General features: G+C 35.8%; 1 protein-coding gene across 3 annotated transcripts in view; it reads left to right on the top strand.

Annotated features, from left to right (window-relative positions):
- Positions 1-24,478, top strand: part of ARFGEF1 (ARF guanine nucleotide exchange factor 1) — a 154,580-nt gene that overhangs the window by 100,992 nt on the left and 29,110 nt on the right. For all 3 annotated transcript variants that reach the window (XM_087864843.1, XM_087864842.1, XM_045800693.2), the window contains 9 exons: positions 3,015-3,126; positions 3,475-3,680; positions 3,945-4,029; positions 8,618-8,789; positions 10,721-10,872; positions 14,707-14,835; positions 15,726-15,884; positions 16,352-16,502; positions 21,424-21,514. In XM_087864843.1, the coding sequence (XP_087720969.1) occupies positions 3,015-3,126; positions 3,475-3,680; positions 3,945-4,029; positions 8,618-8,789; positions 10,721-10,872; positions 14,707-14,835; positions 15,726-15,884; positions 16,352-16,502; positions 21,424-21,514 (1,257 nt within the window). The remainder of the gene's footprint in view (positions 1-3,014; positions 3,127-3,474; positions 3,681-3,944; positions 4,030-8,617; positions 8,790-10,720; positions 10,873-14,706; positions 14,836-15,725; positions 15,885-16,351; positions 16,503-21,423; positions 21,515-24,478) is intronic.

Raw genomic sequence — 24,478 nt, forward strand, 5'->3', positions numbered from 1 at the left:
TAATCTGTCCCTAAATCCTGTTGATTGTACTTGCTAAATATCTATGCTGTTTCTCTCGTCTCTCCCATTTCCCATAGTTGTCCTCACAAGTCAAACCAGTACCATTTCTTGCCTTGACTCATATAATCTTTTAAGTGGCCTACCTTTCTTTGATCTTATTTATTCTGTAGTCTTTTCTCACACTTAGCTAGAGTGATTTCTCTTGAAAGTCAGCTTCTGTTTCTCCCCAGCTTTTGCTTTTATTTATTTATTTATTTATTAAGATTATTATTTATTTATTTGACAGAGACAGCCAGCGAGAGAGGGAACACAAGCAGGGGGTGTGGGAGAGGAAGAAGCAGGCTCCTAGCAGAGGAGCCTGATGTGGGGCTCGATCCCATAACGCCAGGATCACGCCCTGAGCCGAAGGCAGATGCTTAACGACTGCACCACCCAGGCGCCATGACCCCTTTTGCTTTTAAAGAATAAAGTCACAGCTTCTTGTAATAGGATATAATACCCTTCGTGATGTAGGTCTGCTGGACTCTTAAGCTTCATCACCTGCCGCTTCTTTAGCTCGCTTCATCCTTCCAACAGTGCAGCATTGTTGCTACAATGTCATGCTGTTTTATGCTGCCATGTGTTAGTATGACCCCTTAATCTCTGAGATAGAGGTTTTTTCTTTTTACGAAGTATGTGGTCCTTCAAAGCTCATTGTCACAGTCACCTTCCCCAGGAAATAAATCACAACCATTTCTGGGACGCCTGGGTGGCACAGCGGTTAAGCGTCTGCCTTCGGCTCAGGGCGTGATCCTGGCGTTGTGGGATTGAGTCCCACATCAGGCTCCTCTGCTGTGAGCCTGCTTCTTCCTCTCCCACTCCCCCTGCTTGTGTTCCCTCTCTCGCTGGCTGTCTCTATCTCTGTCAAATAAATAAATAAAATCTTTAAAAAAAAAATCACAACCATTTCTGTTAGTTACTTCCTCTTCTGTGTTATCTTACCTTGTCAATACATTAGTTATTGCATTTTTACTATTATAATTTTTAAAAATCAAGTTTATTTTATTAGGAGAGAGCTTCTAGAGAGCAGAGATTGTGCTTATCTCAGTGAAAAATGTTTGATTTTAATTTATGGTATGAATTAGGACTTGACAGAAATCATTAGGACAGGGCAGGTAAGGACATTTCAGACAAAGAGAATGACTTGTGCAGCAGCGGAGTGGAGAGGAACATTTGAGGACTATTGATCAGCATGGCAGAGGCAGGGTCAGGGGGCAGTCGTAGGAGATGAAATGAGAGCATTGAGTTGGATCCAGATTCCAGAAGGCCTTATTCTCCATGTAAACAAGTTTTTATCTTGTCTTCTTCTTTTTTTTATTTTTTATTATGTTAGTCACCATACAGTACATCATTAGTTTTTGCTATAGTGTTCCATGACTCATTGTTTGCGTATAACACCCAGTGCTCCATGCAATATGTGCCCTCCTTAATACCCATCACCGGCCTATCCCAATCCCCCATCCCTCTCCCCTCTGAAGCCCTCAGTTTGTTTCCCAGAGCTCAGGGATCAGAAGAATAAACATAGTTAAAATGTCTATGCTACCCAGGGCAATCTATACTTTCAACGCCATCCCAATCAAAATATCAATGACATTTTTCAAAGAGCTGGAACAAAGAGCCCTTAAATTTGTGTGGAACCAGAAAAGACCCCGAATGGCCAAGGAATTGTTGAAAAGGAAAAACAAAGCTGGGGGCATCACTTTGCCTGATTTCAAGCTGTACTACAAAGCTGTGGTCACAAAGACAGCCTGATACTGGCACAAAAACAGACACATAGACCAATGGAACAGAATAGAGAACCCAGAAATGGACCCTCAGCATTATGGTCAACTCATCTTCGACAAAGCAGGAAAAAACGTCCAGTGGAAAAAGACAGTCTCTTCAATAAATGGTGCTGGGAAAATTGGACAGCTACATGCAAAAGAATGAAACTTGACCAAACTCTTCTCACACCATACACAAAGATAAACTCCAAATGGATGAAAGACCTCGATGTGAGACAGGAATCCATCAAAATCCTAGAGGAGAACATAGGCTGTAACCTCTTTGACATCGGCCACAGCAACTTGTTTTATCTTGTCTCCTTGACTTTGTCATACTAGTATTGAAGGATTTTAGACGAGGAGCAGCATCGGAGTTCTCTTTTGGGACAGTGACTTCGCCAGTAGCCGGAAGGATGGATTAGAATGAGCAAAACAAAAAATAGCAAGATACTGTTACCCAGGTGACAGGTGATGAGGGACCAAAGTAATTAGTGGTATAATAAAAGTAGAAAGTAAATGATGTGGAAACAAGGAGGTGACCTTTGAACTGGATTTGTAAGCATGAAGGAGAGTTCCACAGTGAATGGAGCAAGTAAAGGACATGTAGAGGAAATAGATTGCAGAAATGCATTCTGCTTAGGGAATGAGAATAGGATATGTGGGAGGGGATGGGTGAGAGGGGATAAGATAAACTAGAGCTGTATTAAGAAAGATTTTATATATCCATCTAGTCAGTTTGGACTTCACTTTGAAAACATTGGGTATCTAGGGATTTTTTTAATAAAGGAAATAATGCTGTCAAACTGTTGTTAAGACAGTCACCAGAATTCTTTTACTTTAAAAGCAGGAAACTTAGAATTAATCAGTGGTGTATATGGAATGAACCAAGATTATTTGAGTGTTAAGGAGAATATAAATATTAAAAGCATGAGATATTTAATATTTATATCCTTACAGCTTATCTACAACATGACATTATCTCAAATAGTCTGAAATGGTCCGTATTATTGATACAGGTGGCATTTTGCTTCAGACTCTTTTCTAAGAAAAAAATAAAATTTTGCATAATGTAATAAGTTTTGTATATTCATGCATGGATTATATTAAACTATTTTCTAAGTGGTATTAGAAAATTAATTTACCATAGTTTAAGATGTTCTTTTCAAATGATTTTCTGTTTCTAATGTTTCTATTAACTTTAACATCATCTAGATTTAATAAGAAACCAAAGAGAGGAATACAGTACCTCCAAGAACAAGGGATGCTTGGCACTACACCTGAAGATATTGCCCAATTCTTACATCAAGAGGAAAGATTAGACTCTGTAAGAATACCATTTTTGTTTATTCTAACCTTCTCTGTAAAATTTCTTTTTAAGTTAATAACGATACAGACTGTTTCCCCTTTAAAAGTGCCCTCCTAAGTATGTCAGGAAAACTTAAAGAATAACCTAGGTATTCTTAATTTTGCTTTTTAATTTCCTAAACTCAAAAGAATATCTTTTTTTTTTAAATAAACACAGTCAGTGGGTTTAACTTTTAGTTTCACTTTTGAAATAGTTAACCCTGTAGTCAAAACCTGTGAATCTTACAGATTTTGCTGCTCTTTAAATGTCTCTGTGGCAAATGTAACATTTCATTAGGATATCAGTTTTTAATCTTTTGTTCTTTAGACTCAAGTGGGTGAGTTCCTGGGAGATAATGATAAATTTAACAAAGAAGTTATGTATGCATATGTGGACCAACATGACTTTTCAGGAAAGGACTTCGTTTCAGCCCTTCGTATGTTTCTGGAAGGATTCCGTCTTCCAGGGGAAGCTCAGAAAATTGATCGATTGATGGAAAAATTTGCTGCAAGATACCTTGAATGCAACCAAGGGTAAACAAGATTCAAATTCAAGTATTTATTGGTTGCCAGCTATATCCAAGACATTGTGCTAGGGAACATCAGAAGATTCGTCATCTTACACCCAGAGAATTTAGATTGTCTGATCTAGAAGTGATAAGACAATTCCATAAAAACACTGTAGTATGAGCTAGAACATAAATCCTGAAAGAGAAAATTATGGGGGTTTGAGATGATTTATTTAAATGCAGCTGTAAAACAATATAAGTTTATAATATGATACATTTATTTTTCCAGACAAACCCTTTTTGCTAGTGCGGATACTGCTTATGTTTTGGCTTATTCAATTATCATGCTGACCACAGATCTTCACAGTCCACAGGTACGTACTATGTATAATAGATAGTACAAATTAAATAAGTTCTTCTGAATTCAGTAAGTAAGAGTTGAAATTTTAATCTTATTCAGTGAAACCAGTCACCAAATTGGGGTATTCGGTGTAGTGTTCATTTTACAAATGTGGTTTCTGGGGGCACTGGGGTGGCTTTGTCAGTTGAGTGTCTGACTCTCGGTTTCAGCTCAGGTACTGATCTCAGGGTCCTGGGATGGAGCCTTCTGTCAGGCTCCACACTGAGCAGGGAGCCTCCTAAGATTTTTCTCTCTCCCTCTGCCTTTCCCCCAGCTCACGTGCTCTCTCTCTCCCTCTCAAAATAAATATTTTTTTTTTCGAGATTTTATTTACTTATTTGAGACAGCGAGAGAGAGAGCTTGAGAGCATGAGCAGGGAGGGGCAGAGTGAGAATTAGGCTGCCTGCTTAGCAGAGAGCCTCACTGTGACTGCAGGGCTCGATCCCAGGACCTTGGGATCATGACCTGAACCGAAGGCAGATGCTTAACTGACTGAGCCACCTGGGCGCCTCTAAATAAATAAATCTTAAAAAAAAAAAAAAAAATGCAGTTTCTTGTGGTAATTCTAATTAGACTTTCAGATATCTGTAAAATAAGTCTGTATTTGTCTCATGATTGATAGCTGTATAAAGCTTAAGATAAATTTTAAGAATATGTATATTCTTTTGCCTGTACTTATTACAACATGGAAGAACACTATACACAAACTTTATTTTTTCTCTTAAACATTTCAGACTTGAGGAATAGAGTGGTTAGCATGGGAATCCCTCATGTGCCCATCACCCAGCTTCCACAGTTATCAGCTGTGGCCAGTCTTGTTCATTCTATCTCTTCTCTCTCTCCCAGATCGTTTTGAAGTAAATCTAGGTGTCATACCATTTCATCTGTATTTACTTCAGTGTATACCTCTGAAAGACACATACTCTACTTAAACATAATCACAGTACCATTACATGTAAAAATTAAACCGTTAGATATCCAGGATATTAAGATACTCATTTGCCTTTAAATTCATAACTCCTTCTTAAATATTAAGGAACTGTCACTTGATTTCTGATATCCATTAGCAAAAAAATTTATTTTTAAAGTTTTAGGTATTTTATACTTCATTTCAAAAAACATGCCTTGATATCTTGGGAGAAATTACCTTTATAAATTTACCTATTTGCAAGAATTTCTTCATACTTCTTAGGGATAGGCGTCTAATGATATTTATTATTCTTAGGAAATGAAATAAACTATACTAATCTTAGAGGTTTGGAAAAATTAAAATTTATTTAAAGGTTGAGATTGAGCTTGCAAAATAGGGGTGTGTGTGTGTGTGTGTGTTTTGAGATGTTTAAGGCAGGGTTGATATGGAAAGTATGTATCAAATGTGTGATTACCCTTAGATTTAAACATCAGAATTAACAGCTATGCATTTACCAGTGACTTATGTGATTTTATATAGATATTTCTTAAAAAGTCATTCAGTATTTTAATCACTTAAAAATTGCCCTTGGCAGGGTGTCTGGGTGGCTCAGTCAGTTAAGCTCCTGCCTTCTCAGGTCATGATCCCATGTAAGGCTCCCTCTGCTCAGTGGGAAATCTGCTTCTCCTTCTGCCCAACACCCCACCCACCCTCCTGCCTCCCCCAGTTCGTGCTCTCACTTGTGCTCTCTCACATGTACTATCTCTCTCTCTCAAATAAATAAAAAATAAAATAAAAATCGCCCTTGGCATATTACTGGCAGTGTAGTTAAAGCAGCTCCCTTTCAGGTTTTTATTATGCAGGATACTTTTTTCCATGGTGTTATAAGGCAGTCTACAGATACTGACTTACTTGGATATCTTCATATCGGAGTTTTCTGTCTGGTGTTTTGGTCCAAACCAATACAGTACCACCCCCCCCTTTTTTTTTAAGTGTTGTATTTTTAAAGAATTTGGTTCTGTAAATGAATTATCAATGTTACATGCATCTGTGTCGTATCTTCCCATATGTACATCCTTGTGTAAGTTATTTTGAGGAAATACTAAAACATCCTTTAATGTCCTTTCATAGTACCCAGATTGTTAAAAGTTTCTGAACACAGATCAGTTAGGAAACAACTTGAGAATCGTGCTCTGTCTTCATGGCACTTGTTTCTGTCCATAGAACATGTGCATGGATCCTGGTCTAGCAGTGGTAACTTCCTGTAGTCTTCCCGCTCCCTGTCAGATTACTGCTGGCTGGCATCATGTCCTGATATGCAGCCTGCAGCTACAGAACAGCTTATGAGTTTCTATGAAGGAAAATTCAATTAGAAAACTGAACCCATAATCATGACCCCATATGATTTGATTCAAGACCACATGAACTCTAACAAATGACATCATTTTTAAAGAACACAGGTAAACTTTAAAGAAATTCCTTAAAGGTCTTTTCATTCTTAGTTCTTTTCAAAGTTAAAATATTTAAACAAGTCATTTATGTTTCATTTTCACCTATAATATTTATAATTAGACTACTTTTTATATATGAGTCAGTGAATTTTTTTAAAAATTTGAGATATACTTAGAACTCATTTAATTTTTTTGTGTATATTAATCTCCATCATAGTAACAACTGGCTTTAAGTGACTTAAACACTAAAACTAAATATAGCTTAATATAAGCTCATGAAGGGCTCCTGGGTGGCTCAGCCAGTTAAGCACCTGCCTTCGGCTCAGGTCATGATCCCAGTCAGCGGGTAGCCTGCTTCTCCCTTTCCGTCTGCCTGCCGCTCACCCTGCTTGTGCTCTCTTGCTATCTCTCTCTCTCTCTCTGTCAAATAAATAAAATCTTTTAAAAAAATATATAAACATATGAAAATAAAAGTCAAGAATGGAATGCTCCATAAAAGATAAGCAGGAAAAGAAAAGTAGGATTATGTTTTATCCTACTTTCAGAATCCCATTGTGACAGAATTGTTCTGTTTGAGCAGTATATTTTTATTTGGGGTATCTGAAATTCACGTATTCTCTACTCCCACTTCTGGGAGCTCCCACCCCCTCCTCCCACCCAGACCGACAAGTATATTTTACTGCTACTTCACATTTTTTTTATCAAGACTTCTTTTTGTCTCTGATTGGCATGATGTTAAAACTTAATATGCCATGCTCAAGAGCTCCAGGTGATGTTAATCTTCTTTTAGCCTCTTATTGGCAGCATTTGTATGGTCTTTTATTTTAGTGTCCCCGAGTCATTGTTTTTTAGTATTTATCAGAACTCCAGGAGAAATGGCTTTTTTTTTTTAAGTACTGACTCAAGATGAGTTTTAAAGTTATGACTTGCTTATTATTCTATGTACCTTGTAAATTTACAGGAGGATCCTTATCTATAGAGTGGCTGTAAATTCTTTATGGGAGATGGTGGGAATATATATAATTAAATATACAGGCATACCTCGTTTTATTGTGCTTTACTTTATTACACTTCGCAGATAATTGTGATTTTTTTTTTACAAATTGAAGGTCTGTGGTAACCTTGCATAAGCAAGTCTATCAGCACCATTTTTCCAACAGTATTTGCTCATTTCATGTCTCTGTCACATTTTGGTGATTCTCACAGTATATCAGACTTTTTCATTACTATTAAACATTTGTTATGATGATCTGTGATCAGTGATTATGACTCCTCGAAAGCTCAGGTGATGGTTAGTATTTTTTAGTAATAAAGTATTTTTTGAATTAAGGTATATACATTGCTTTTTTAGACATAACAGTATTGCACACTTAATAGGCTACAGTATAGTGTAAATATAACTTTTATATGCATTTAGGAAGCCAAAAAATTTATTTGACTCACCTTATTATGGTAGTCTGGACCCAAACACAGTTTATCCCAGGTATGCCTGTATCTTCAGAGATGTCATAAGACCGATATGGGTTTTTGGAGATATAAAACATTTTGACTGTGCTAGTTCTCAAGTTTGGTGACAGGGCTCCATCTTATAAACTGCAGATTTATACTCCACAGATTGATCAAGGTATGCTGCAGGACATTCCTGTTCAGAGTACTCTAAACAAGACAGAATGTTCAAAGGATATTTCACCTGGATCACCTAACATTCATTTGCCATGCTGAGTCAGTCAGGGAGATTGTTACCTGATTTTAAATGAATTCAGCTGTTACTTTGCATCCACTGTTACATAAAATCAGCTTTTAAATCATTACAACGTATTTATGTTTTCCCAAACTAAGATTTGGATCTTTTTGATACCGTATGTTTTTAATACTTATCATGGTCTTTTAAAGACTGTTGGTAGAGCTCTTAAACCTTGGGCAAAAACAAATAATTTCATTATTCGATTTCCCTGTTTCTTATTATAAATTACTTATGTGCCCATCTGAGAAGGTGTATTAGCATATGCCAGACTAGTTTTTTTTTTCTACATTGCCTTCATCTTCTATGACTGTTTTCATTTTAATACATGTTTTGTTGAATATTTTCCCCTTCTTATCCTCAAAGTATTTATATATTGTGTTGTAAAAGTATTCATATTCTTAAAATAGAAGTCATTTTTAAGTAAGTTTTAAGAATTATAATGGTTTTTCATTTCTAGGTTAAAAATAAAATGACAAAGGAACAGTACATTAAGATGAATAGAGGTATCAATGATAGTAAAGACCTTCCTGAGGAGTATCTATCAGCTATCTATAATGAAATAGCTGGGAAAAAGATATCAATGAAAGAAACAAAAGAACTCACAATCCCTACAAAATCAAGTAAGCAAAGTAAGTATCTAAATCAATTGAATTCTGATTGTTCAGGAGGAAAATATGGTTTCCTAAGGGTTTTTCACTTGATTTAGAATAAATCAGATACTATTCTAATGAGAAATATTATAATATACAGTTTGCTAATCTGATTATAATTTTTTTCTACATTCTGAGTAAAAATAACCCTAACCAGTGATTAACAGAAAATGCTGTGTAATTTGCATGGATTCGTGTGCATTTAATATATGCTTGTCAATTTAGCAGTAAATCTCAGCATGGATTTGGATGTCAGCAAGACTGCTTAGGCAGCCCCAATAGTCAGACTTCCACTCTCAGTCTTTTTCTGCCTCTTCATCATCTACAAGCAACACAATTCTCTCTGTTCATCTATTACGACACATGAAACAAGCTGGACGTAGGGATGATTGAACAAATTAGGGAAGGTTAGGATTGTGAGGTTGCTCACGGAGTTGGAAATCACTCCTTCAGATGCACGACAGATTATCATTATAGAGGTCCTAGATCTAACCAGCATGAGAAGCCAACTGTGGGCTTGGCTCCATTCTAGACATTCTGTACATGTGGACAGTGGTGATTAAATCAAAGCTAAAATCTGACTAAAAAAATAAGATGAGGGTAGTAGCTCAGAAATATAGCAGTAATACGGAAAGAAGATTCCTGCCTTTCTGAGCACTCCACCTGGAAATGAAATTTCAAGCTTTATCTCACAGAACAGATTGCAGTAGCACAATTCTGTTGACAGGAGAGGAACAAGGGCCTATGTGATATGTGTGTTTCCAGAAGTTGATGAAGAACTATGAGATTCAGGGGCTAGGGAGGTGTTAGAAGGAATAGTGAAGTATAAGTGGCCTTATCTTTTGGAATAATGTAGAGGATGATTCTAAGGAATTTTAGTACTCCCCTCATTTTGTAGATGAGGAAACCGAAGTCCAAAGAGCTTAAGAAACTAAGAATCATGGAATCTATAAGCTGAGAATAATGTCAAAAAAACTTTTATTAAATCTCTACACCTAAAACGCAAAGAGTGGCGAAGCCAGATCTTGAACTAGGTGTCTTTGGCTCATTTTGCAGTCCAGTACCAATCAGCAGTTTACTTGGTCGTGTTATTTTCAGCTCTTCTGCTTACAATGTTGTTAAATACATTGCTCAAGATTTCATTTGCACACCTAAATAGATGCCAATTCTCTGATTCAGTTATCTTCTTCAGACCCATGATAAAACATATTCCTGTCCTCCTTTCTCTGGCCTATTTTGTCCATGGTGGTAGAGTATCAGTGAGAAGCAGGATATGGGAAGGATGTAGGTGTACTGAAATACAGATGTCATCCTGGAATGTTAGGGCCACTGTTTTCTTGTTAACTCAGGAGTCGTCATTCAAGCCTATGTCATCCAAGGATGCCCTTGCCTTTTACCTCTCCCCTCCTATTCTCCCGTCCCGTATTTGGGTTGTTTCCCTAGTATTTCCATTGTGACAGATTTATACCTACTCTCTTCCCTTCTTATAGGTTTTCCACTTATTCCCGACTCTTAGTTCAGGAATTTTCCCCCCATTTTTGTTACAATTCGCATAACGTAAAATTAAACATTTTGAAGTGAACAATGCAGTGGCATTTAGTACATTTACACTGTTGTGCAACCACCACGTCTGTCTAGTTCCAAAACATTTTCATTACCAAAATAAAACCTTTTACCCATTGAAGTTAACATTCCCTTCCGCTCAGCAGTCTTTGGCTACCACCAGTCTGCTTTCTTTTTCTATGGATTTACCTACTCTGGATATTTCATATAAATGGAATCGCACCTTATATGACCTTTTGTGTTTGGCTTTTTAAGAATATACCTATTAATTGGTGGTATTTATTTTATAGTAAAAAAGCATATAAAATGCTTTATATTTTAAATGCTAATAGTGTTTGTTATTTCAGATGTAGCCAGTGAAAAACAAAGAAGGCTTCTGTATAACTTAGAAATGGAACAGATGGCCAAGACCGCAAAAGCACTCATGGAAGCCGTGAGCCATGTTCAGGCACCTTTTACAAGTGCAACACATTTGGAGCACGTGAGACCCATGTTTAAGGTAAAAGTTACTAATAACTTTTGGTCGCAGTATACATTTATATGTAACCTTGTTCAGCGTGTTTTTAAGTTAAGGAAATACAGTGATTATAGCCCATTAGTGTAGACCTAGAAGCAAAAGCAATGTTATTTAGGATATAGCAAATATAAATTTTTTCTTAGAATGAGAAAAGGTATACAGTCTTGGCAATTAATAAGCGTGTGACCTTAAGAAATAAGAATGGGAAGGTTTCAGAGAATGATCATTAATCTTTGGCCTTGTTTTCTCCAAATGAGTTCTATTTAAACCTTTAGAGTTTACCTAAAATTTCAAAGTGATCTTGAACTTCTTGCCAGAAACTCACATGAGAGTTCTGAGTATACCTGGAGTGCAGAGAATAGAGCGAGGAACAAAAGCAAGCGTTATTATGTTTATAGGTTGATCTAGTAAGAATGATACTTACTGGTTCTTTAAAATTTGATGGCCTATTCCTTCTTTGTTTTCCTGGTTTTTTTTTTTTTCCTATCCTTTCTTCAAAATGTGAGAATAAGTAAGCAGGGAATCGGTAAGGATTACAGGGATATAGAGGAGAGTCTAGTCAAGGTTGAAAAGGGAAAAGGGGTAAAGTAATTCCAGTTTGTGGGACAGTGTGGTAGGATGGTTTGTGGAGGCTAAAGATTGTAATTTGAGTTCTCATTCAGATACTAAGTACACATATGTGTGGGCAGTAAAAGATGACTACAAGATTTCTGTGCTTTTGTTTTAGCTCTAAAGTTTTATGGTTCTACCTCTACTTCAACGTCTGTGTGATAATGTTATTTCCAAAAGTTGATGAAGAATTGTGCGATGGGGAAGAGAGGCCTAGGGGAGGCATTGTTAGAAGGAATAGTGGAGTATGACTAGCCTTATCTTTTGAAATAATACAAGAAACACTTTCTCTTTATTATGAAACATTTTTATAAGGCAGCTTTTTGTTTTGTTTTGAATAGTCTTAACACTTTTGTTTTTCTTCTCAAATGTTTTTGGTTGGGGGAGGTAGAGAATGGAAAAAAAAAAAAAAAAAAACAGAAGAAACCAGCCATAATTCCATCACTCAGAAAAAAACTTCTGTTGATGTGTTTATATACCACTTTTTTATATACTACTTTTTAAATCTTAATTGAATAATTATGACCATACTATGTGTAGAATTTTGTATCTTGCTATTTTCACAGAAGTATTTCCCTGTATCATTAAAAATTCTTCATAAATAGCTTTTATTATGTATTCTCTAGATTAGTTCTAGTTTATTTAAACATCTTCTTTTTTTTTTTTTTTAAGATTTTATTTTATTTATTTATTCAACAGAGATAGAGACAGCCAGCGAGAGAGGGAACACAAGCAGGGGGAGTGGGAGAGGAAGAAGCAGGCTCATAGCGGAGGAGCCTGACGTGGGGCTCGATCCCATAACGCCGGGATCACGCCCTGAGCCGAAGGCAGACGCTTAACCGCTGTGCCACCCAGGCGCCCCTATTTAAACACCTTCTAAGCTAGCATTAAGAATCTTCCCTCTTAGTACCATTTCTACTGCCATTAACCTCTCCAGACATCCTCGTTTCTTATTATTGTAGTGTCCTACCTAGTATCCTTAATGTCTGTTTTTGTGCTCCTCTTGTCCATTTACAGAGGCCAGAATGATCATTTTAAAATACAAAATGAAATGTTGCCTTCTTCCTTAAGGCCCCCACTAACTTTGCATCATACTGTGAAACTAACACACCCACTTCTACAACCTTACGTGGTCTGGCTCCACCTGCCTTTCCAGGCTCATTGCTAGATTTCTTCTGTCTTACTATGCTGCAGTCACACTAGCATTCCTTCAGTTTCTTTTTAAGATTTTATTTATTTACTTGACAGAGAGAGAGACAGCCAGTGAGAGAGGGAACACAAGCACAGTGAGTGGGAGAGGAAGAAGCAGGCTCCCGGCAGAGGAACCTCATGCGGGGCTCAATTCCAGAACGCCGGGATCACGCCCTGAGCCAAAGGCAGACGCTTAACGACTGAGCCACCCAGGCACCCCCCTTCAGTTTCTAGAATGTCCTAAATTATTTTCTCTTCAGAGCATTCTTACAAGCTGTGTCTTTTGTCTAGAACGCTCTTTTCTTCTTTGCCCAAGTGGTTTCAGCTTTAAATATACCTTCTCAGACAGGTCTGCCCTACCCCCACCATCCAAATTTGGTCCCTTTTCATAATGTGCTATGTTATCCTTCATTGTATTTATAACAGTTTGTATTTATACATTTACTTATTTTAAAATTTAGTATCTGTCTCTTTACTAGACTTTAAGTTCCATGAGGGAAGAGACTATGTTCTGTTCACTTTTCCCAATGTCTAACACCATTCTTAGCTTGTAGTTAAGTGTTAAGTAAACAAGCATTGACTTAGTAGCAGAATAAATGAGAGACTTCTAGGATGTGATATAATATTAAGGGATATAAATATTATTAAGAATCTTTTTAAATACTGCCAAATTGTATTTTACAAAGGTTTATACAGTATGAATGGATAATTTCACTGACCCCTAGATATTATTTAGTGTAGTTTGATAGGAGAAGTCATTGTCTTTAATTCCTAATGGAGTTAACCATATTTTTCACTGGCTTAAGAACTATTTATACTTTTTCTTGTATAAAATACTGCACAGGTTTGAATAGATTTGCTGTTTCTTTACTTAAAATTGAACATGTAATTTATTACTTCCATGTGGTACTTCGTACTGTACTTCATATGCTTCCTAAAGGATCTTTCCACAGTGATAGTCCAGGTATTAAATAGGTAGAAAATGAGGTTCAGAGAGATTAAGTAAGTGGCAAAGCTAGGACTAGAAATAAGGTACTGTGGCTTATGTTCCTTTGTTGAGGGATTATATTCTTTTTTACTTCTAAACTTTCTAATGTTGCAAACAAAGCTTTGGGTAATCCTTTGGGTAATGTTTTTCTTAATAATCTTAAAAACTTTTTAGATCTTTTTAAAATTCCAGCTGTCATTTTTACAGTACACTGGTATAAATCTTTTTCATCTCTGTGGTTATGTGGATATATAGTTTTGCTTCATTAGAATCTATTAAAAGCAACAAATACTCATATTAGACAATTCAAGGTTACACAAGCACACATCAATGTGTACATGTATGTTTTGATGTCAGAATTTTCAGTAGTCCTTAGGTTTTTTTTTTTTTTATTTTAAATTACATTTTTCGGTATTCAGTGTTACCGACTGGTAAAAGTTAATGTTTGTTCATTTTCGCAGTTTATAATGAAGAAGTATTTTATTGAACTATATTTTTAAAGTATTGTCCAACTAGGAACCAGAGATATCACTGATATTTCAATGTGAAATATTTGACTATAAAAAAAGTAAGGCTAAATGATGTCCAGGGAGCAAGCTTAAAGAAGAAAGAATAATGTAATTATTTCAAGTAGAAAATGACTAAAAGGATTATCTTAGAAATAAAATCTGTGAAATACTGCAAGGGACAAGCTTGCAGAGAGAGATGAGTTCTGAAAGTAGGGGTAAAACTAATATCATTTATGAATATTGACAATTCCCATTTCTTATTGATGTGAATAATTGATAGATGCTGCACTTAAAATATACCTAACGTCCTCTGCTGAATTTGTAGTCTTGCTGTCCCACTTATTTAACCCCAGGCAACATTACGTATTTTTTCCCCAAAAAAACTCACTGCTTTTTTTTTCCAGAACTTTCTCAAATCATTTATTGTCTGAAGCTTTGAGAAATATTAATGTACTACTATCATAAAATTTAATTATCACTTGATATTCATGATATAGTTTAAATTTTTAATTTTTCTAGTTGGCTTGGACACCTTTTCTGGCTGCATTTAGTGTGGGTCTGCAAGATTGTGATGATACTGAAGTAGCCTCTCTTTGCCTGGAAGGTATAAGATGTGCAATCAGAATTGCATGCATTTTCAGCATTCAGGTAACAAAGAATTTTGCCTTTGTAGCAAGTCTGAAAAACATAAATTACTTATGTGATGACTATAATTAAAATTATTTTTTTATGTTTGACTTACTAAAAACTAATTTCAAGTTTATGATGGAATTTAAATGAGTCTGATGTCTAAGTTTCCAAGAAACCATGACAGAAGGGGTAGTTTTATATTGATGCATCTGGAATTCATCATAACTACTTCGGTTTACATTTTTTTTCTCTATAGAATATTAGCCGTATCCAAAATTTCAAGACTTTGAATTTCTGTATGTTAATTTGAGTATCTTATTTAAATATGTTACATGTTCATACTTACTGAATCATATTTTTTCATACTTCTGTGCTTATGTATATTACCTTATAACTTCACTTAAACCTAAGAAAAGTTATTCTAAAGAGAACCAAGTATCTAGTACTTAATTTTCATGAGACAGGTCCTTCTAGTAATTTATATACTTTGATAACAAATTTTAGCCGAAGCTTGCTTGCTTTTTTTTTTTTTTTTAAAAACCCATTTCACATTTATTTCTGAGTCTTATGGCTTAAGAAGCACAGCCTAGCTATAGAGAAAAAATGAGCACATTTATAAATCACATTTCTGCTAGTCTGCACAGTACTTGAAACATAAGCACTTCAGGAATGTTTTTTACTATATGAATTCATTTGTTGTCACTAAAATCTCGTCTTGATTTGACATCTCCATTGCCTTTAGATTTTAGAAATTCATCCTTTTCATCTTAAATAAAAACACTGTAGTTTGAGGTATATAATTTGTCAGTTAAAAACTTACTAAACAGGTAAACAGTTTGTCAGTAGGGAATTAGAGATCACTCTGTTGTGTTTATAACAATGTAAGTATACTTTTCTCTTTTTTATAGCTGGAAAGAGATGCATATGTCCAGGCACTAGCAAGATTTACCTTACTTACAGTGAGTTCTGGTATTACTGAAATGAAACAGAAGAACATTGACACAATAAAAACACTTATCACAGTGGCTCATACAGATGGAAATTATTTAGGAAATTCGTGGCATGAGGTATAAGCACTTTTTTTCAACTTTGCAGTTTGGTTTATAAAATGATTTAATGCTAAATATTCTACCCACTGACATGCTTAAGTGTTGGGGAAAAATATTAGTATATTCAGGATAAGTTTATCTAGCTTTTTTTTTTTTTTTAAGATTTTATTTATTTATTTGACAGAGATAGAGACAGCCAGCGAGAGAGGGAACACAAGCAGGGGGAGTGGGAGAGGAAGAAGCAGGCTCACAGCGGAGGAGCCTGATGTGGGGCTCAATCCCAGAACTCCGGGATCACGCCCTGAGCCGAAGGCAGACGCTTAACCACTGTGCCACCCAGGCGCCCCAAGTTTATCTAGCTTTTAATAATGATTTATAATGTAGCTTGTATTTAAATCCTGGCTCCATACACTTAAGTATTTTTGCGATCTTTTTTAACTTGGAATTTTTTTTTTTTTTTTTTTTTTTTTTTTTTTTTAATGAAGATTCTGAAGTGCATCAGTCAGTTGGAGCTTGCACAACTTATAGGAACTGGAGTGAAACCTCGATACATTTCTGGAACAGTACGGGGCAGGGAAGGATCCCTTACTGGAACAAAAGACCAGGCTCCTGATGAATTTGTGGGTCTGGGATTAGGTGAGAATTTTTCAAATTATCTTTATGAAGTATCAAAGATTATTAACTTGTTCAATATATGTAACTTTATTGTAGCAATGAAATACAATTAGAAGGACATGATAAAATGCTCTTTGGCTAACCTTATGGAAAAGCAAGAAGACCATGTAGAGAACTGGACCATTTTTGCCTCATTTAGTTTGCAACATTAAGTGACCCTTAATCTAAATCTCATAGTTGGGGGTAGGAGAAAGGTGCAATTTAAAATGACCTATTTTTAACACTAAGGTAATTTAAATGAGTGAAGGCATGCATAAGATGATAAACATTTGGGGCAACTGGAGAAAGCATTCACATTCGGATATTTTTAAAGGCACTATGCAGTCCTAAACAAACTCTTACACTGGTATAGAAACTTTCCCATGGTTCCTTATCTGCTCAGTGTGGCCAGGAACTTCCAGATTTAACCCAGTAGAACAAAGGAAAATATTACTGAGAATGGCTGCAAAAGAACTAAAGACAATACATTTTGAGTCATAAATGGAAAGAGTACCACCAGGGAAGAAGCAACATTTAGACTGTCTTTGGCTTTGAGGTTTGAATTCTTTTGTATATCTTCCTTACTGTGTGCAAGTTACTTTTATTCTCTGAGCTTTGGTTTCCACTTCTGCAAACTAATAGTAATATCTACCTACAGAGGTCTTAGGATTAAATAAGAATATGAATAAATGGACTTAGCACAGTGGCTGGTATACTAATGGTTTGTGGATTGTTCTCTATCCATTTTCCTGACCCCACTTCCATCCAAGAAATCTAGAGACATGACTTAAAGAGAATGGGGTGGGGGGTGGCGGGAAGGAGGAAAGAGATGAGATCTAGGAATATTTCCCTTTAAGATGATCCATAGAGGAGGAAGAAACACCAGGACCATGTTGTGGCTCCACATGGGAGCCAGTTATATAAATAACTGGGGACAGTTATTTCCTAGTGATATTTCAGCTGGGCAGGGCAGTTGTCTTACTCCAGTTGTATCTTAGATGCTGTCGTTCTGGGAGGCGAGGGTGTATACCTGATAACGTGATGACCCAGCAGGATTTAGAACCGGTGAGCACCTTCATGGTGACTTACATCACCTGGGAATCTGAGATACAGATGAAAAATATTTACGAACAAGTGAAATGAATGTGCATTGATTGATTCAGTAACTTTTGAAAGGCTTTTTTTTTTTTTTTTTTAAGGCCTGAGGCGTACAGGAAGGCTAAAATGACAGGTGCAAATTGCCAGGGCTTAATTTTGGCAAGTAATAAAAGTAGGTTACATTAAAAAGAAAACACCAGTGGAATATTTTTTCTTCTAAAAGTTTTAGTCAAACAAGAGAAATAATGATACTTGCTGATAATGTTTCCTAGTATACTTGAAAGTAAATTAAAATTAATTTGATCATTATTGTGCTACTTATGTTGTAAGAATATGAGATGACCTGCCGTCGCACTTCAGGAAAAGGGAATTTAGATAAAACTAAACACTTTCTGAATCTGGAAATGAAATAAAAAGTTCAGGCTTACAAGCCAGCGAAGCACCCAGCCATATTCTTCCACCTCTCTTTCATGCTTTATCTAGATTTCACCTACTTTTCTTTTTGGCCTGCTCCATTCTCCACTCATTCCTGATTGATTAGGTCTCTCATTTTTGAGTCTACATCCTAGAGGGATTCAGTCTGTTGACTTGGCCCCTGTTGGGCAGAGTCTTCCCTTCAGGCCATCTCATTGGTTATCAGCTAGCCCAATGTGGCACATGTCCACCCCTGTCCATCTGTGCCCTGTCACTTGCTCAGGCAACAGATGTTTTCTTCAGCAGGATGCTGTAGTCAGAATTTAAACTAGAAGAGCTGTAGTCCAGACATTTGAGCAGGTTTAATCTGTATATATATGGTTTTTTAAAAATAAATTAAGTGTCCTCCTTTATTGATAGCATCCACCTCATGTATTCCATGTAACCACGTTAATAGTGTATGTTTATCTGACTTTCTGACTGATACGATGCAAGTCTGTACTTCCACTTTTTGGAAACGTGAAACTTGTAATTATTAATACATTGCATATGGTACTTATTAAAAAGGTTTTATTTGTTTATTTGAGAGAGAGAGCACAAGTGAGAGGCAGAAGGAGAAGCAGAATCCCCGCTGATCAGTGAGCCCGATGCAGGGCTCAGTCCCAGGGCCCTGAGAGCATGACCTGAGCCAAAGGCAGACACTTAACCGACTGAGCCACCCAGGCGCCAATGTAGCATATGATTATTAGAATTATATGCATACTGTTCTTTTAAGGTGTATATCAAAGTTTAAAAATTCAGTGATTTGGACATATAAATCATAAATCTTAAGTGAATATTCACTCCTACCTCTTTGTTTTTTATCTGAGTATTTGTGCTTTTGAGTAGTTTGTTTGGTAAAGCTGAAACTATTAGCCTATCATGTTACAGTGTTATACAGATGTTTGAAAGATTTCATGTGTTTTTGAAATAGGTTCTTTGGATTGCCAAACATTTTGTATTTTTTTTATTCCTCTATATTTCTTAATGATTACAGATTATTAAATTTAAATATAATAATAAAAGTTCTTAAATATAAAAAAAAGCTTACTAAGAAGGACATTCAGATGATACACAAAGGAAGTTAGTGATGATGGGCATTGCTTTTTCTTGTAGGTTTTTCTTCATTAAATTCCTGTAATGTGCTAATGTGCTTCAAGTGTTGCTTGACACTATTTCTCTAACCACTCCATTTCTCTGTCACTTATTTGAGGCTTTCCTCCTTGTTCACTTGTATTATAGAAATAGACTCTTTATTTGTCTTTCCAGCTCTAGTATCTCTTCCTATTTCGCTGTGTTCTACAGATACTACCAGAAGTATCTTTTAGAAAACAGGTTGCATTATGTCAGGCTTCTAAAGGTCTATTGTTCCCTGTTTTCAATCTTTTTTTTTTTTCTGAGATTTATTTATTTATTTGAGAGATAGAGAGCACGCGCACATGTGCGCGAGCAGGGGTGAGAGGCAGAGGAAGAAGGAGAGGGAGAGAAGCAGACTCCCTGCCAACTGGTGAGCCCGCCATAGGGTTGATCCCAGGACCCCGAGATCATGACCTGAGCTGAAATCAAGAGTCAGTCGATTAACCGACTGAGCCACCCAGGTGCCCCATATTATTCCCTGTTTTCAAAAGCAATACATTAAACATAACAGTCAAGGTTTTTCATGTTTTAATTTTAGCCTCTCTTTCCAGCTTCATCTCCTACTACTGTTCTTCCCCTTCTCTCTTGTCCCCAGCTAGATTCTCCATTATGGCTGTAACCAAGTATGTTAAAACATGATGTTTACGTTCATCCTTCCATTAGTTTATATATGCTGCTCCTATTCCTTCTGCCTCCTTTTCTACATGATTATCCTAGGTCCAACTTGAATTAGTATTTGATCATTTCATCATATATGAAGGCTTTCCATGAGCTAATACCCCTATTTTCCTTCCCCTACCAAAATTAGTTCTATTTAGCAAAACTTGTATTATATGTCATTAGTTTATCTCAGCGATGAAGTAATTATTACATTTTACTAAAGCTGGTTATGCGTCTGTCTCAGTCTGTGTCTCCTGGTAAATGATAAACTCTCTGAGGTCAAGGATCACATCTTTTTCACATTGTTCAGTTCCTGGAAGAGAATTTGAGTTCAGCTGCTTTAAATAATATCATCTATTATGGTTGCATTCAGAAAGGCATTTAGTGAGTATCTGGTCAGTTGAGTCAACAAATATTTCTTAACATCTGCTTTGGACTTAATATCGAGTGAGGTTGAGAAATAACAACGAAAAAAATGTGTATGACCTGGTTCCTTGCCTTAGGGAACTTTTTATTGTGCTCAGAATGCAACATTAACACACCTATAGTAATTTATGTGAAACTATATGGAAGAAAACCTGATTTGACTATTACTTATTTAAGTAAATGCTTAGTTCAGAGGAACAACGGGAGGACTCCTTCCTGAAAACTCAAATGGGTTTTAGACAGTTGAGGGATGGCCTGAATGGATTCTGTAATGTCTAGAATGTTGGAGGGTACTGCCTTAAATGCTAGGCTTAAAAAGTTTATGCTTTATTCTGAAAGTAATAGTAAGCAAAATGAATGTGATGATATAGAAAAATTAACCTGACAGGAGACTGGAAAGAGAGATTGAAGAGGGGAAAAATTAGCAGCAGGGAAAGCAGTCAGGAAATTATCCATAATCTAGCCCTGAAATTACAAGGCTCTAAACTGAGTAGGAATGAAAATGAAGGAATGATGCCAGAAACAGGTCAAAAGAAAGATTTAGTGACTGGTGGAGGAGGGGAAAGATACCAAAGATGATTGTGAGGTTTGAAAGAGTTTGAAAACTGGGGAAATTGCTCTATTGTCCAGCATATGGAACCAATTTTGGGGGGGAAGAGAAATTATTCTTTTGAATAAGACGATATTAGAAAATACAGTTAAAATTTCCAATAAGCATTTGTAAATAGAGGACTAGAGATTAAATGTCAGGGAGATCTAATTATACAGAATTGGGAATCATCCTAAGAAGATAACACTGAAACTGCAGTTAGTGCTGTTTCTTAAACATTAAGGGAAATTATGCCTACTGTCATAAATTTGTGATCTGAATTCTCAGTGCCCCTAATTTGTTGATCTCTGGAAGCACAATTTGTCTTTATAACCATCCGGGCCTATATGCCACTTAGTATAGCTAATTAAGCTCATTTGGCCTTGATAGAGGTCACTGATGCCAAAAGAATTATTTATCAAAAGCTTTATTTCTTCCATTAGGAAAATAACTGATTTCCGAAATACGTTTTAGAACTATAAGTGTATTCTTCCAGTGAATTATTTTCTAACTGAAATGACTCTCTTTTATGTACGGAAGTTGGAGGAAATGTGGACTGGAAGCAGATAGCAAGTATTCAGGAATCCATCGGAGAAACCAGTTCTCAAAGTGTTGTTGTTGCTGTAGATAGGTAAGGTATTCATTTTATTCCCTTTTCAAATGACTACTGTATAATTCTGTAGCATTTAGGTACATTTTGCTCTGTAGTGATTAAAAAAAGAAAAGTTATTGCCAAAATAACTTTCCTTAAATAATATAAGATTATATTGTGATACATGGTGATTTTGATGAAGAAGCCTATTATTTTGCTCTTTAGATCATGGAATATAGGAAGGAGATAAACAGTATGAAAATTTAACTTAAAATAGATATTAGTGAGCTTTAGGGAAACAGTAATCTTGATGAAAAAGAACGTGTTTTATTTTCTTTGTAGGAAACTAATTGCTCTTATTTTCCCCTATATGAAAATGGAGTGTAATCTGTCTTTCAAGTTCTGTTTGATATAAAACTGCATTATGGGTAAATGAAGGATTGCTGGGAATTCTCATTGCAAGCTTCTTTGGAAAGGACTTCAGAGTTTGTATATTATATACATTACCAAATATTCCTCATTTTTAGTTTGTTTTCTAAAAGTGAATCCATACTAAGTGTTCTTTTGAAGATTAGCTTTTTCTAGATGAATGCCCAAATATTTGAAACTTAATATTTTACAACACTGACATTTAAATTTTTTTATTACTTCTAATGAAACTTTCAGAAATATAACACATATATTTTTCTTGGTGCTTGAAGACTTACGCTAATCCAGAATTTTACGTCAGATAAAACTTTTTGCTTTTAAGTACAGACTGAACTATAGAGTGTTCAGTGGCTGCTGACCCTGGAAATATTCCCTACAACTTTTTCTTTGAAAAGAACTCTTAATCTTCACTTGCTAACCTTTTTTTTAATAAGGGAAGGAGGTCATTTGCCTTTTCCTTGTAAAGGCTGAAGAAAGATTGCATATCCTCTTACACCCCCTATATAGCTCGAAGGCTTACCATGTGCTTGACACTTTTCGAAGTACTTTCCAGGTATTACTTATCACTTAATACTTCCAGTAACTTCATGAGATGGGTATTATTATTGTCCTTAATTTATAAATGAGGAAACTGAGACAGAGGGGGCCTAAATAACTTGCTCATCCCCACAAATAATCTTGTCTTGATTATTGTTGCAGGGATGGTTTCATCCGCAAAGAATTTTGAGACGTGGTGCCAGGACATAGACTCAGGCAGCATGTCTCTTGAGCATACACTCTTACCCTCTCCATCTCTGCCTGCATGTCCAACTGGAGAGCAGTGTAGTAATGTCTGCCCTTCTGCTTTCAGGGTAGCTTGTTTCCAAATGATTTTCCTGCCTTGCAAAAAAATCCTCTTCACTCATTATGAGAATCTCCTCAGGCAAGAGTTAACATTTTACCTACTATTTATTTCCATAGTCTATTTTATATGACCATAGCCAGTTCTAATTTATCCATCCATCCACTGTTTGTTGAAGGGAGACATAACACTCATTTGAGTAAATGATATGCGTCTCCATTTTAAGAATTTAACATATTTTAGAGGAGTCTTAACACAAATTCTGTTAGTACTTTGTTGTCTCAAATGCATCATCAGATAACTTCTGCAAACATAAATCCAATGTCCAATTTTATACAAAACCTCAACATTTAAATTTTAGCTTACAATAAAAGCATTAAAAGTTACATCTTTGGTTTACTATAAGATTATATTCTTGTGTGGTGCTTTTCACTTTCTCATTAAAGTTTCTTCTTAATTCCTTTCTCAGTATCTGAGTATATTTTCATATGTAATATTCCGATTCTAAATTCATAAGCTAAGTCAGATAACCTAGGTATTCAAGTCACTAGTGCGAATATTGTTAGGCATCATCCTGGAAAGTTCTGTACTTATCTTTGAACAAGTCATTTTCTTGTCCTTAGGTCTGTTGTTCTGAATAATCTGTTATGACAAGTATAGGAAGTAAACATGAAAAATCAAAGTTTTTTTGTTTGTTTGTTTTTGCTTATTTATAGCTTCTGTTTCTTAAGAGAAAAAAATATATGATTCTATTAAAAGCTACTTTAACTGTGCAGGAATAGATTTTGTCCAAGAATGAGTTACCACTAAAAGTTAAAAAACAGTACCATAGTTCGTTTTTTTATTAATTTTAAGCACACCAGATCTAGCTTTATACTTGGAACATTCTCTCTCCTATCAGAAAATACATGTAGCTCATCTCTAACTGCATTTGCTTATAAATATCTTCTGATTAGGTCTTAGAAATAAATGTTACCTCTGATATTTTCACTGTGAAAAATTTTTGCATATACGGTAACTTAGTTTGCCTCTGTATTGTGTACAGTTTAAAGTTTATGTGGTCCAGAATCTGCAGGTTTTGTCAACTTTTTTTTTTTTTTTTTGGTATTGTTGCATTGCTTTTCATTTGTGGCTGAAGCGGTAATCTGTCATTTTGTTTTCCTGCTCATGGTTTTCAGGACATGTCTTTTAATATTAACACAAGATTCTCGTGCATCTGTCCTTTGCTTTTCATATAAGGAATGTAGAATCCATTTCATAGACTTTTTGTGAAACATAGCTCTGTTCTCTTGCCTTAGTTTACGAAGGCTTAACTTTAAATGCCTCCACAGACTGCTATGCTCTATGGATCCAGTCTAACCACTGGATTAAATGGAGCCTTTACTATTCTATTTTTCCCCCTAGATGATGTTCTCAGCCAGATCTTTGAATTATTATTTTGTTCTACTGACAAGAGCAATAGAGGAAATCTTAAAATATTCCTTTAGCAGATCAGAGTCTGAGTCATCATGTTGTCAGTTTTTAGGCTTTTCCTTGTCTTGTATATGTTACTCATTGCCACTACACATGGACAGACTTTCAAGGGCACTGAGGTTAAAAAATCATGATATACTCACAACATGGATATAGTGGACATAGTAGGAAAAAAAACAGAATATATTTTAAATGTTCATGTTTTGCTCAGGTGAGTGTGAGGCAGTATATCAAGTAGTTAAGAGGGTGGACTGTGGAGT

Source organism: Ursus americanus, chromosome 9 (genome assembly GCF_024610735.1).
Source record: "Ursus americanus isolate L20-20 chromosome 9, mUrsAme1.1.p, whole genome shotgun sequence".
NCBI classification, from domain to species: Eukaryota; Metazoa; Chordata; class Mammalia; order Carnivora; family Ursidae; genus Ursus; species Ursus americanus.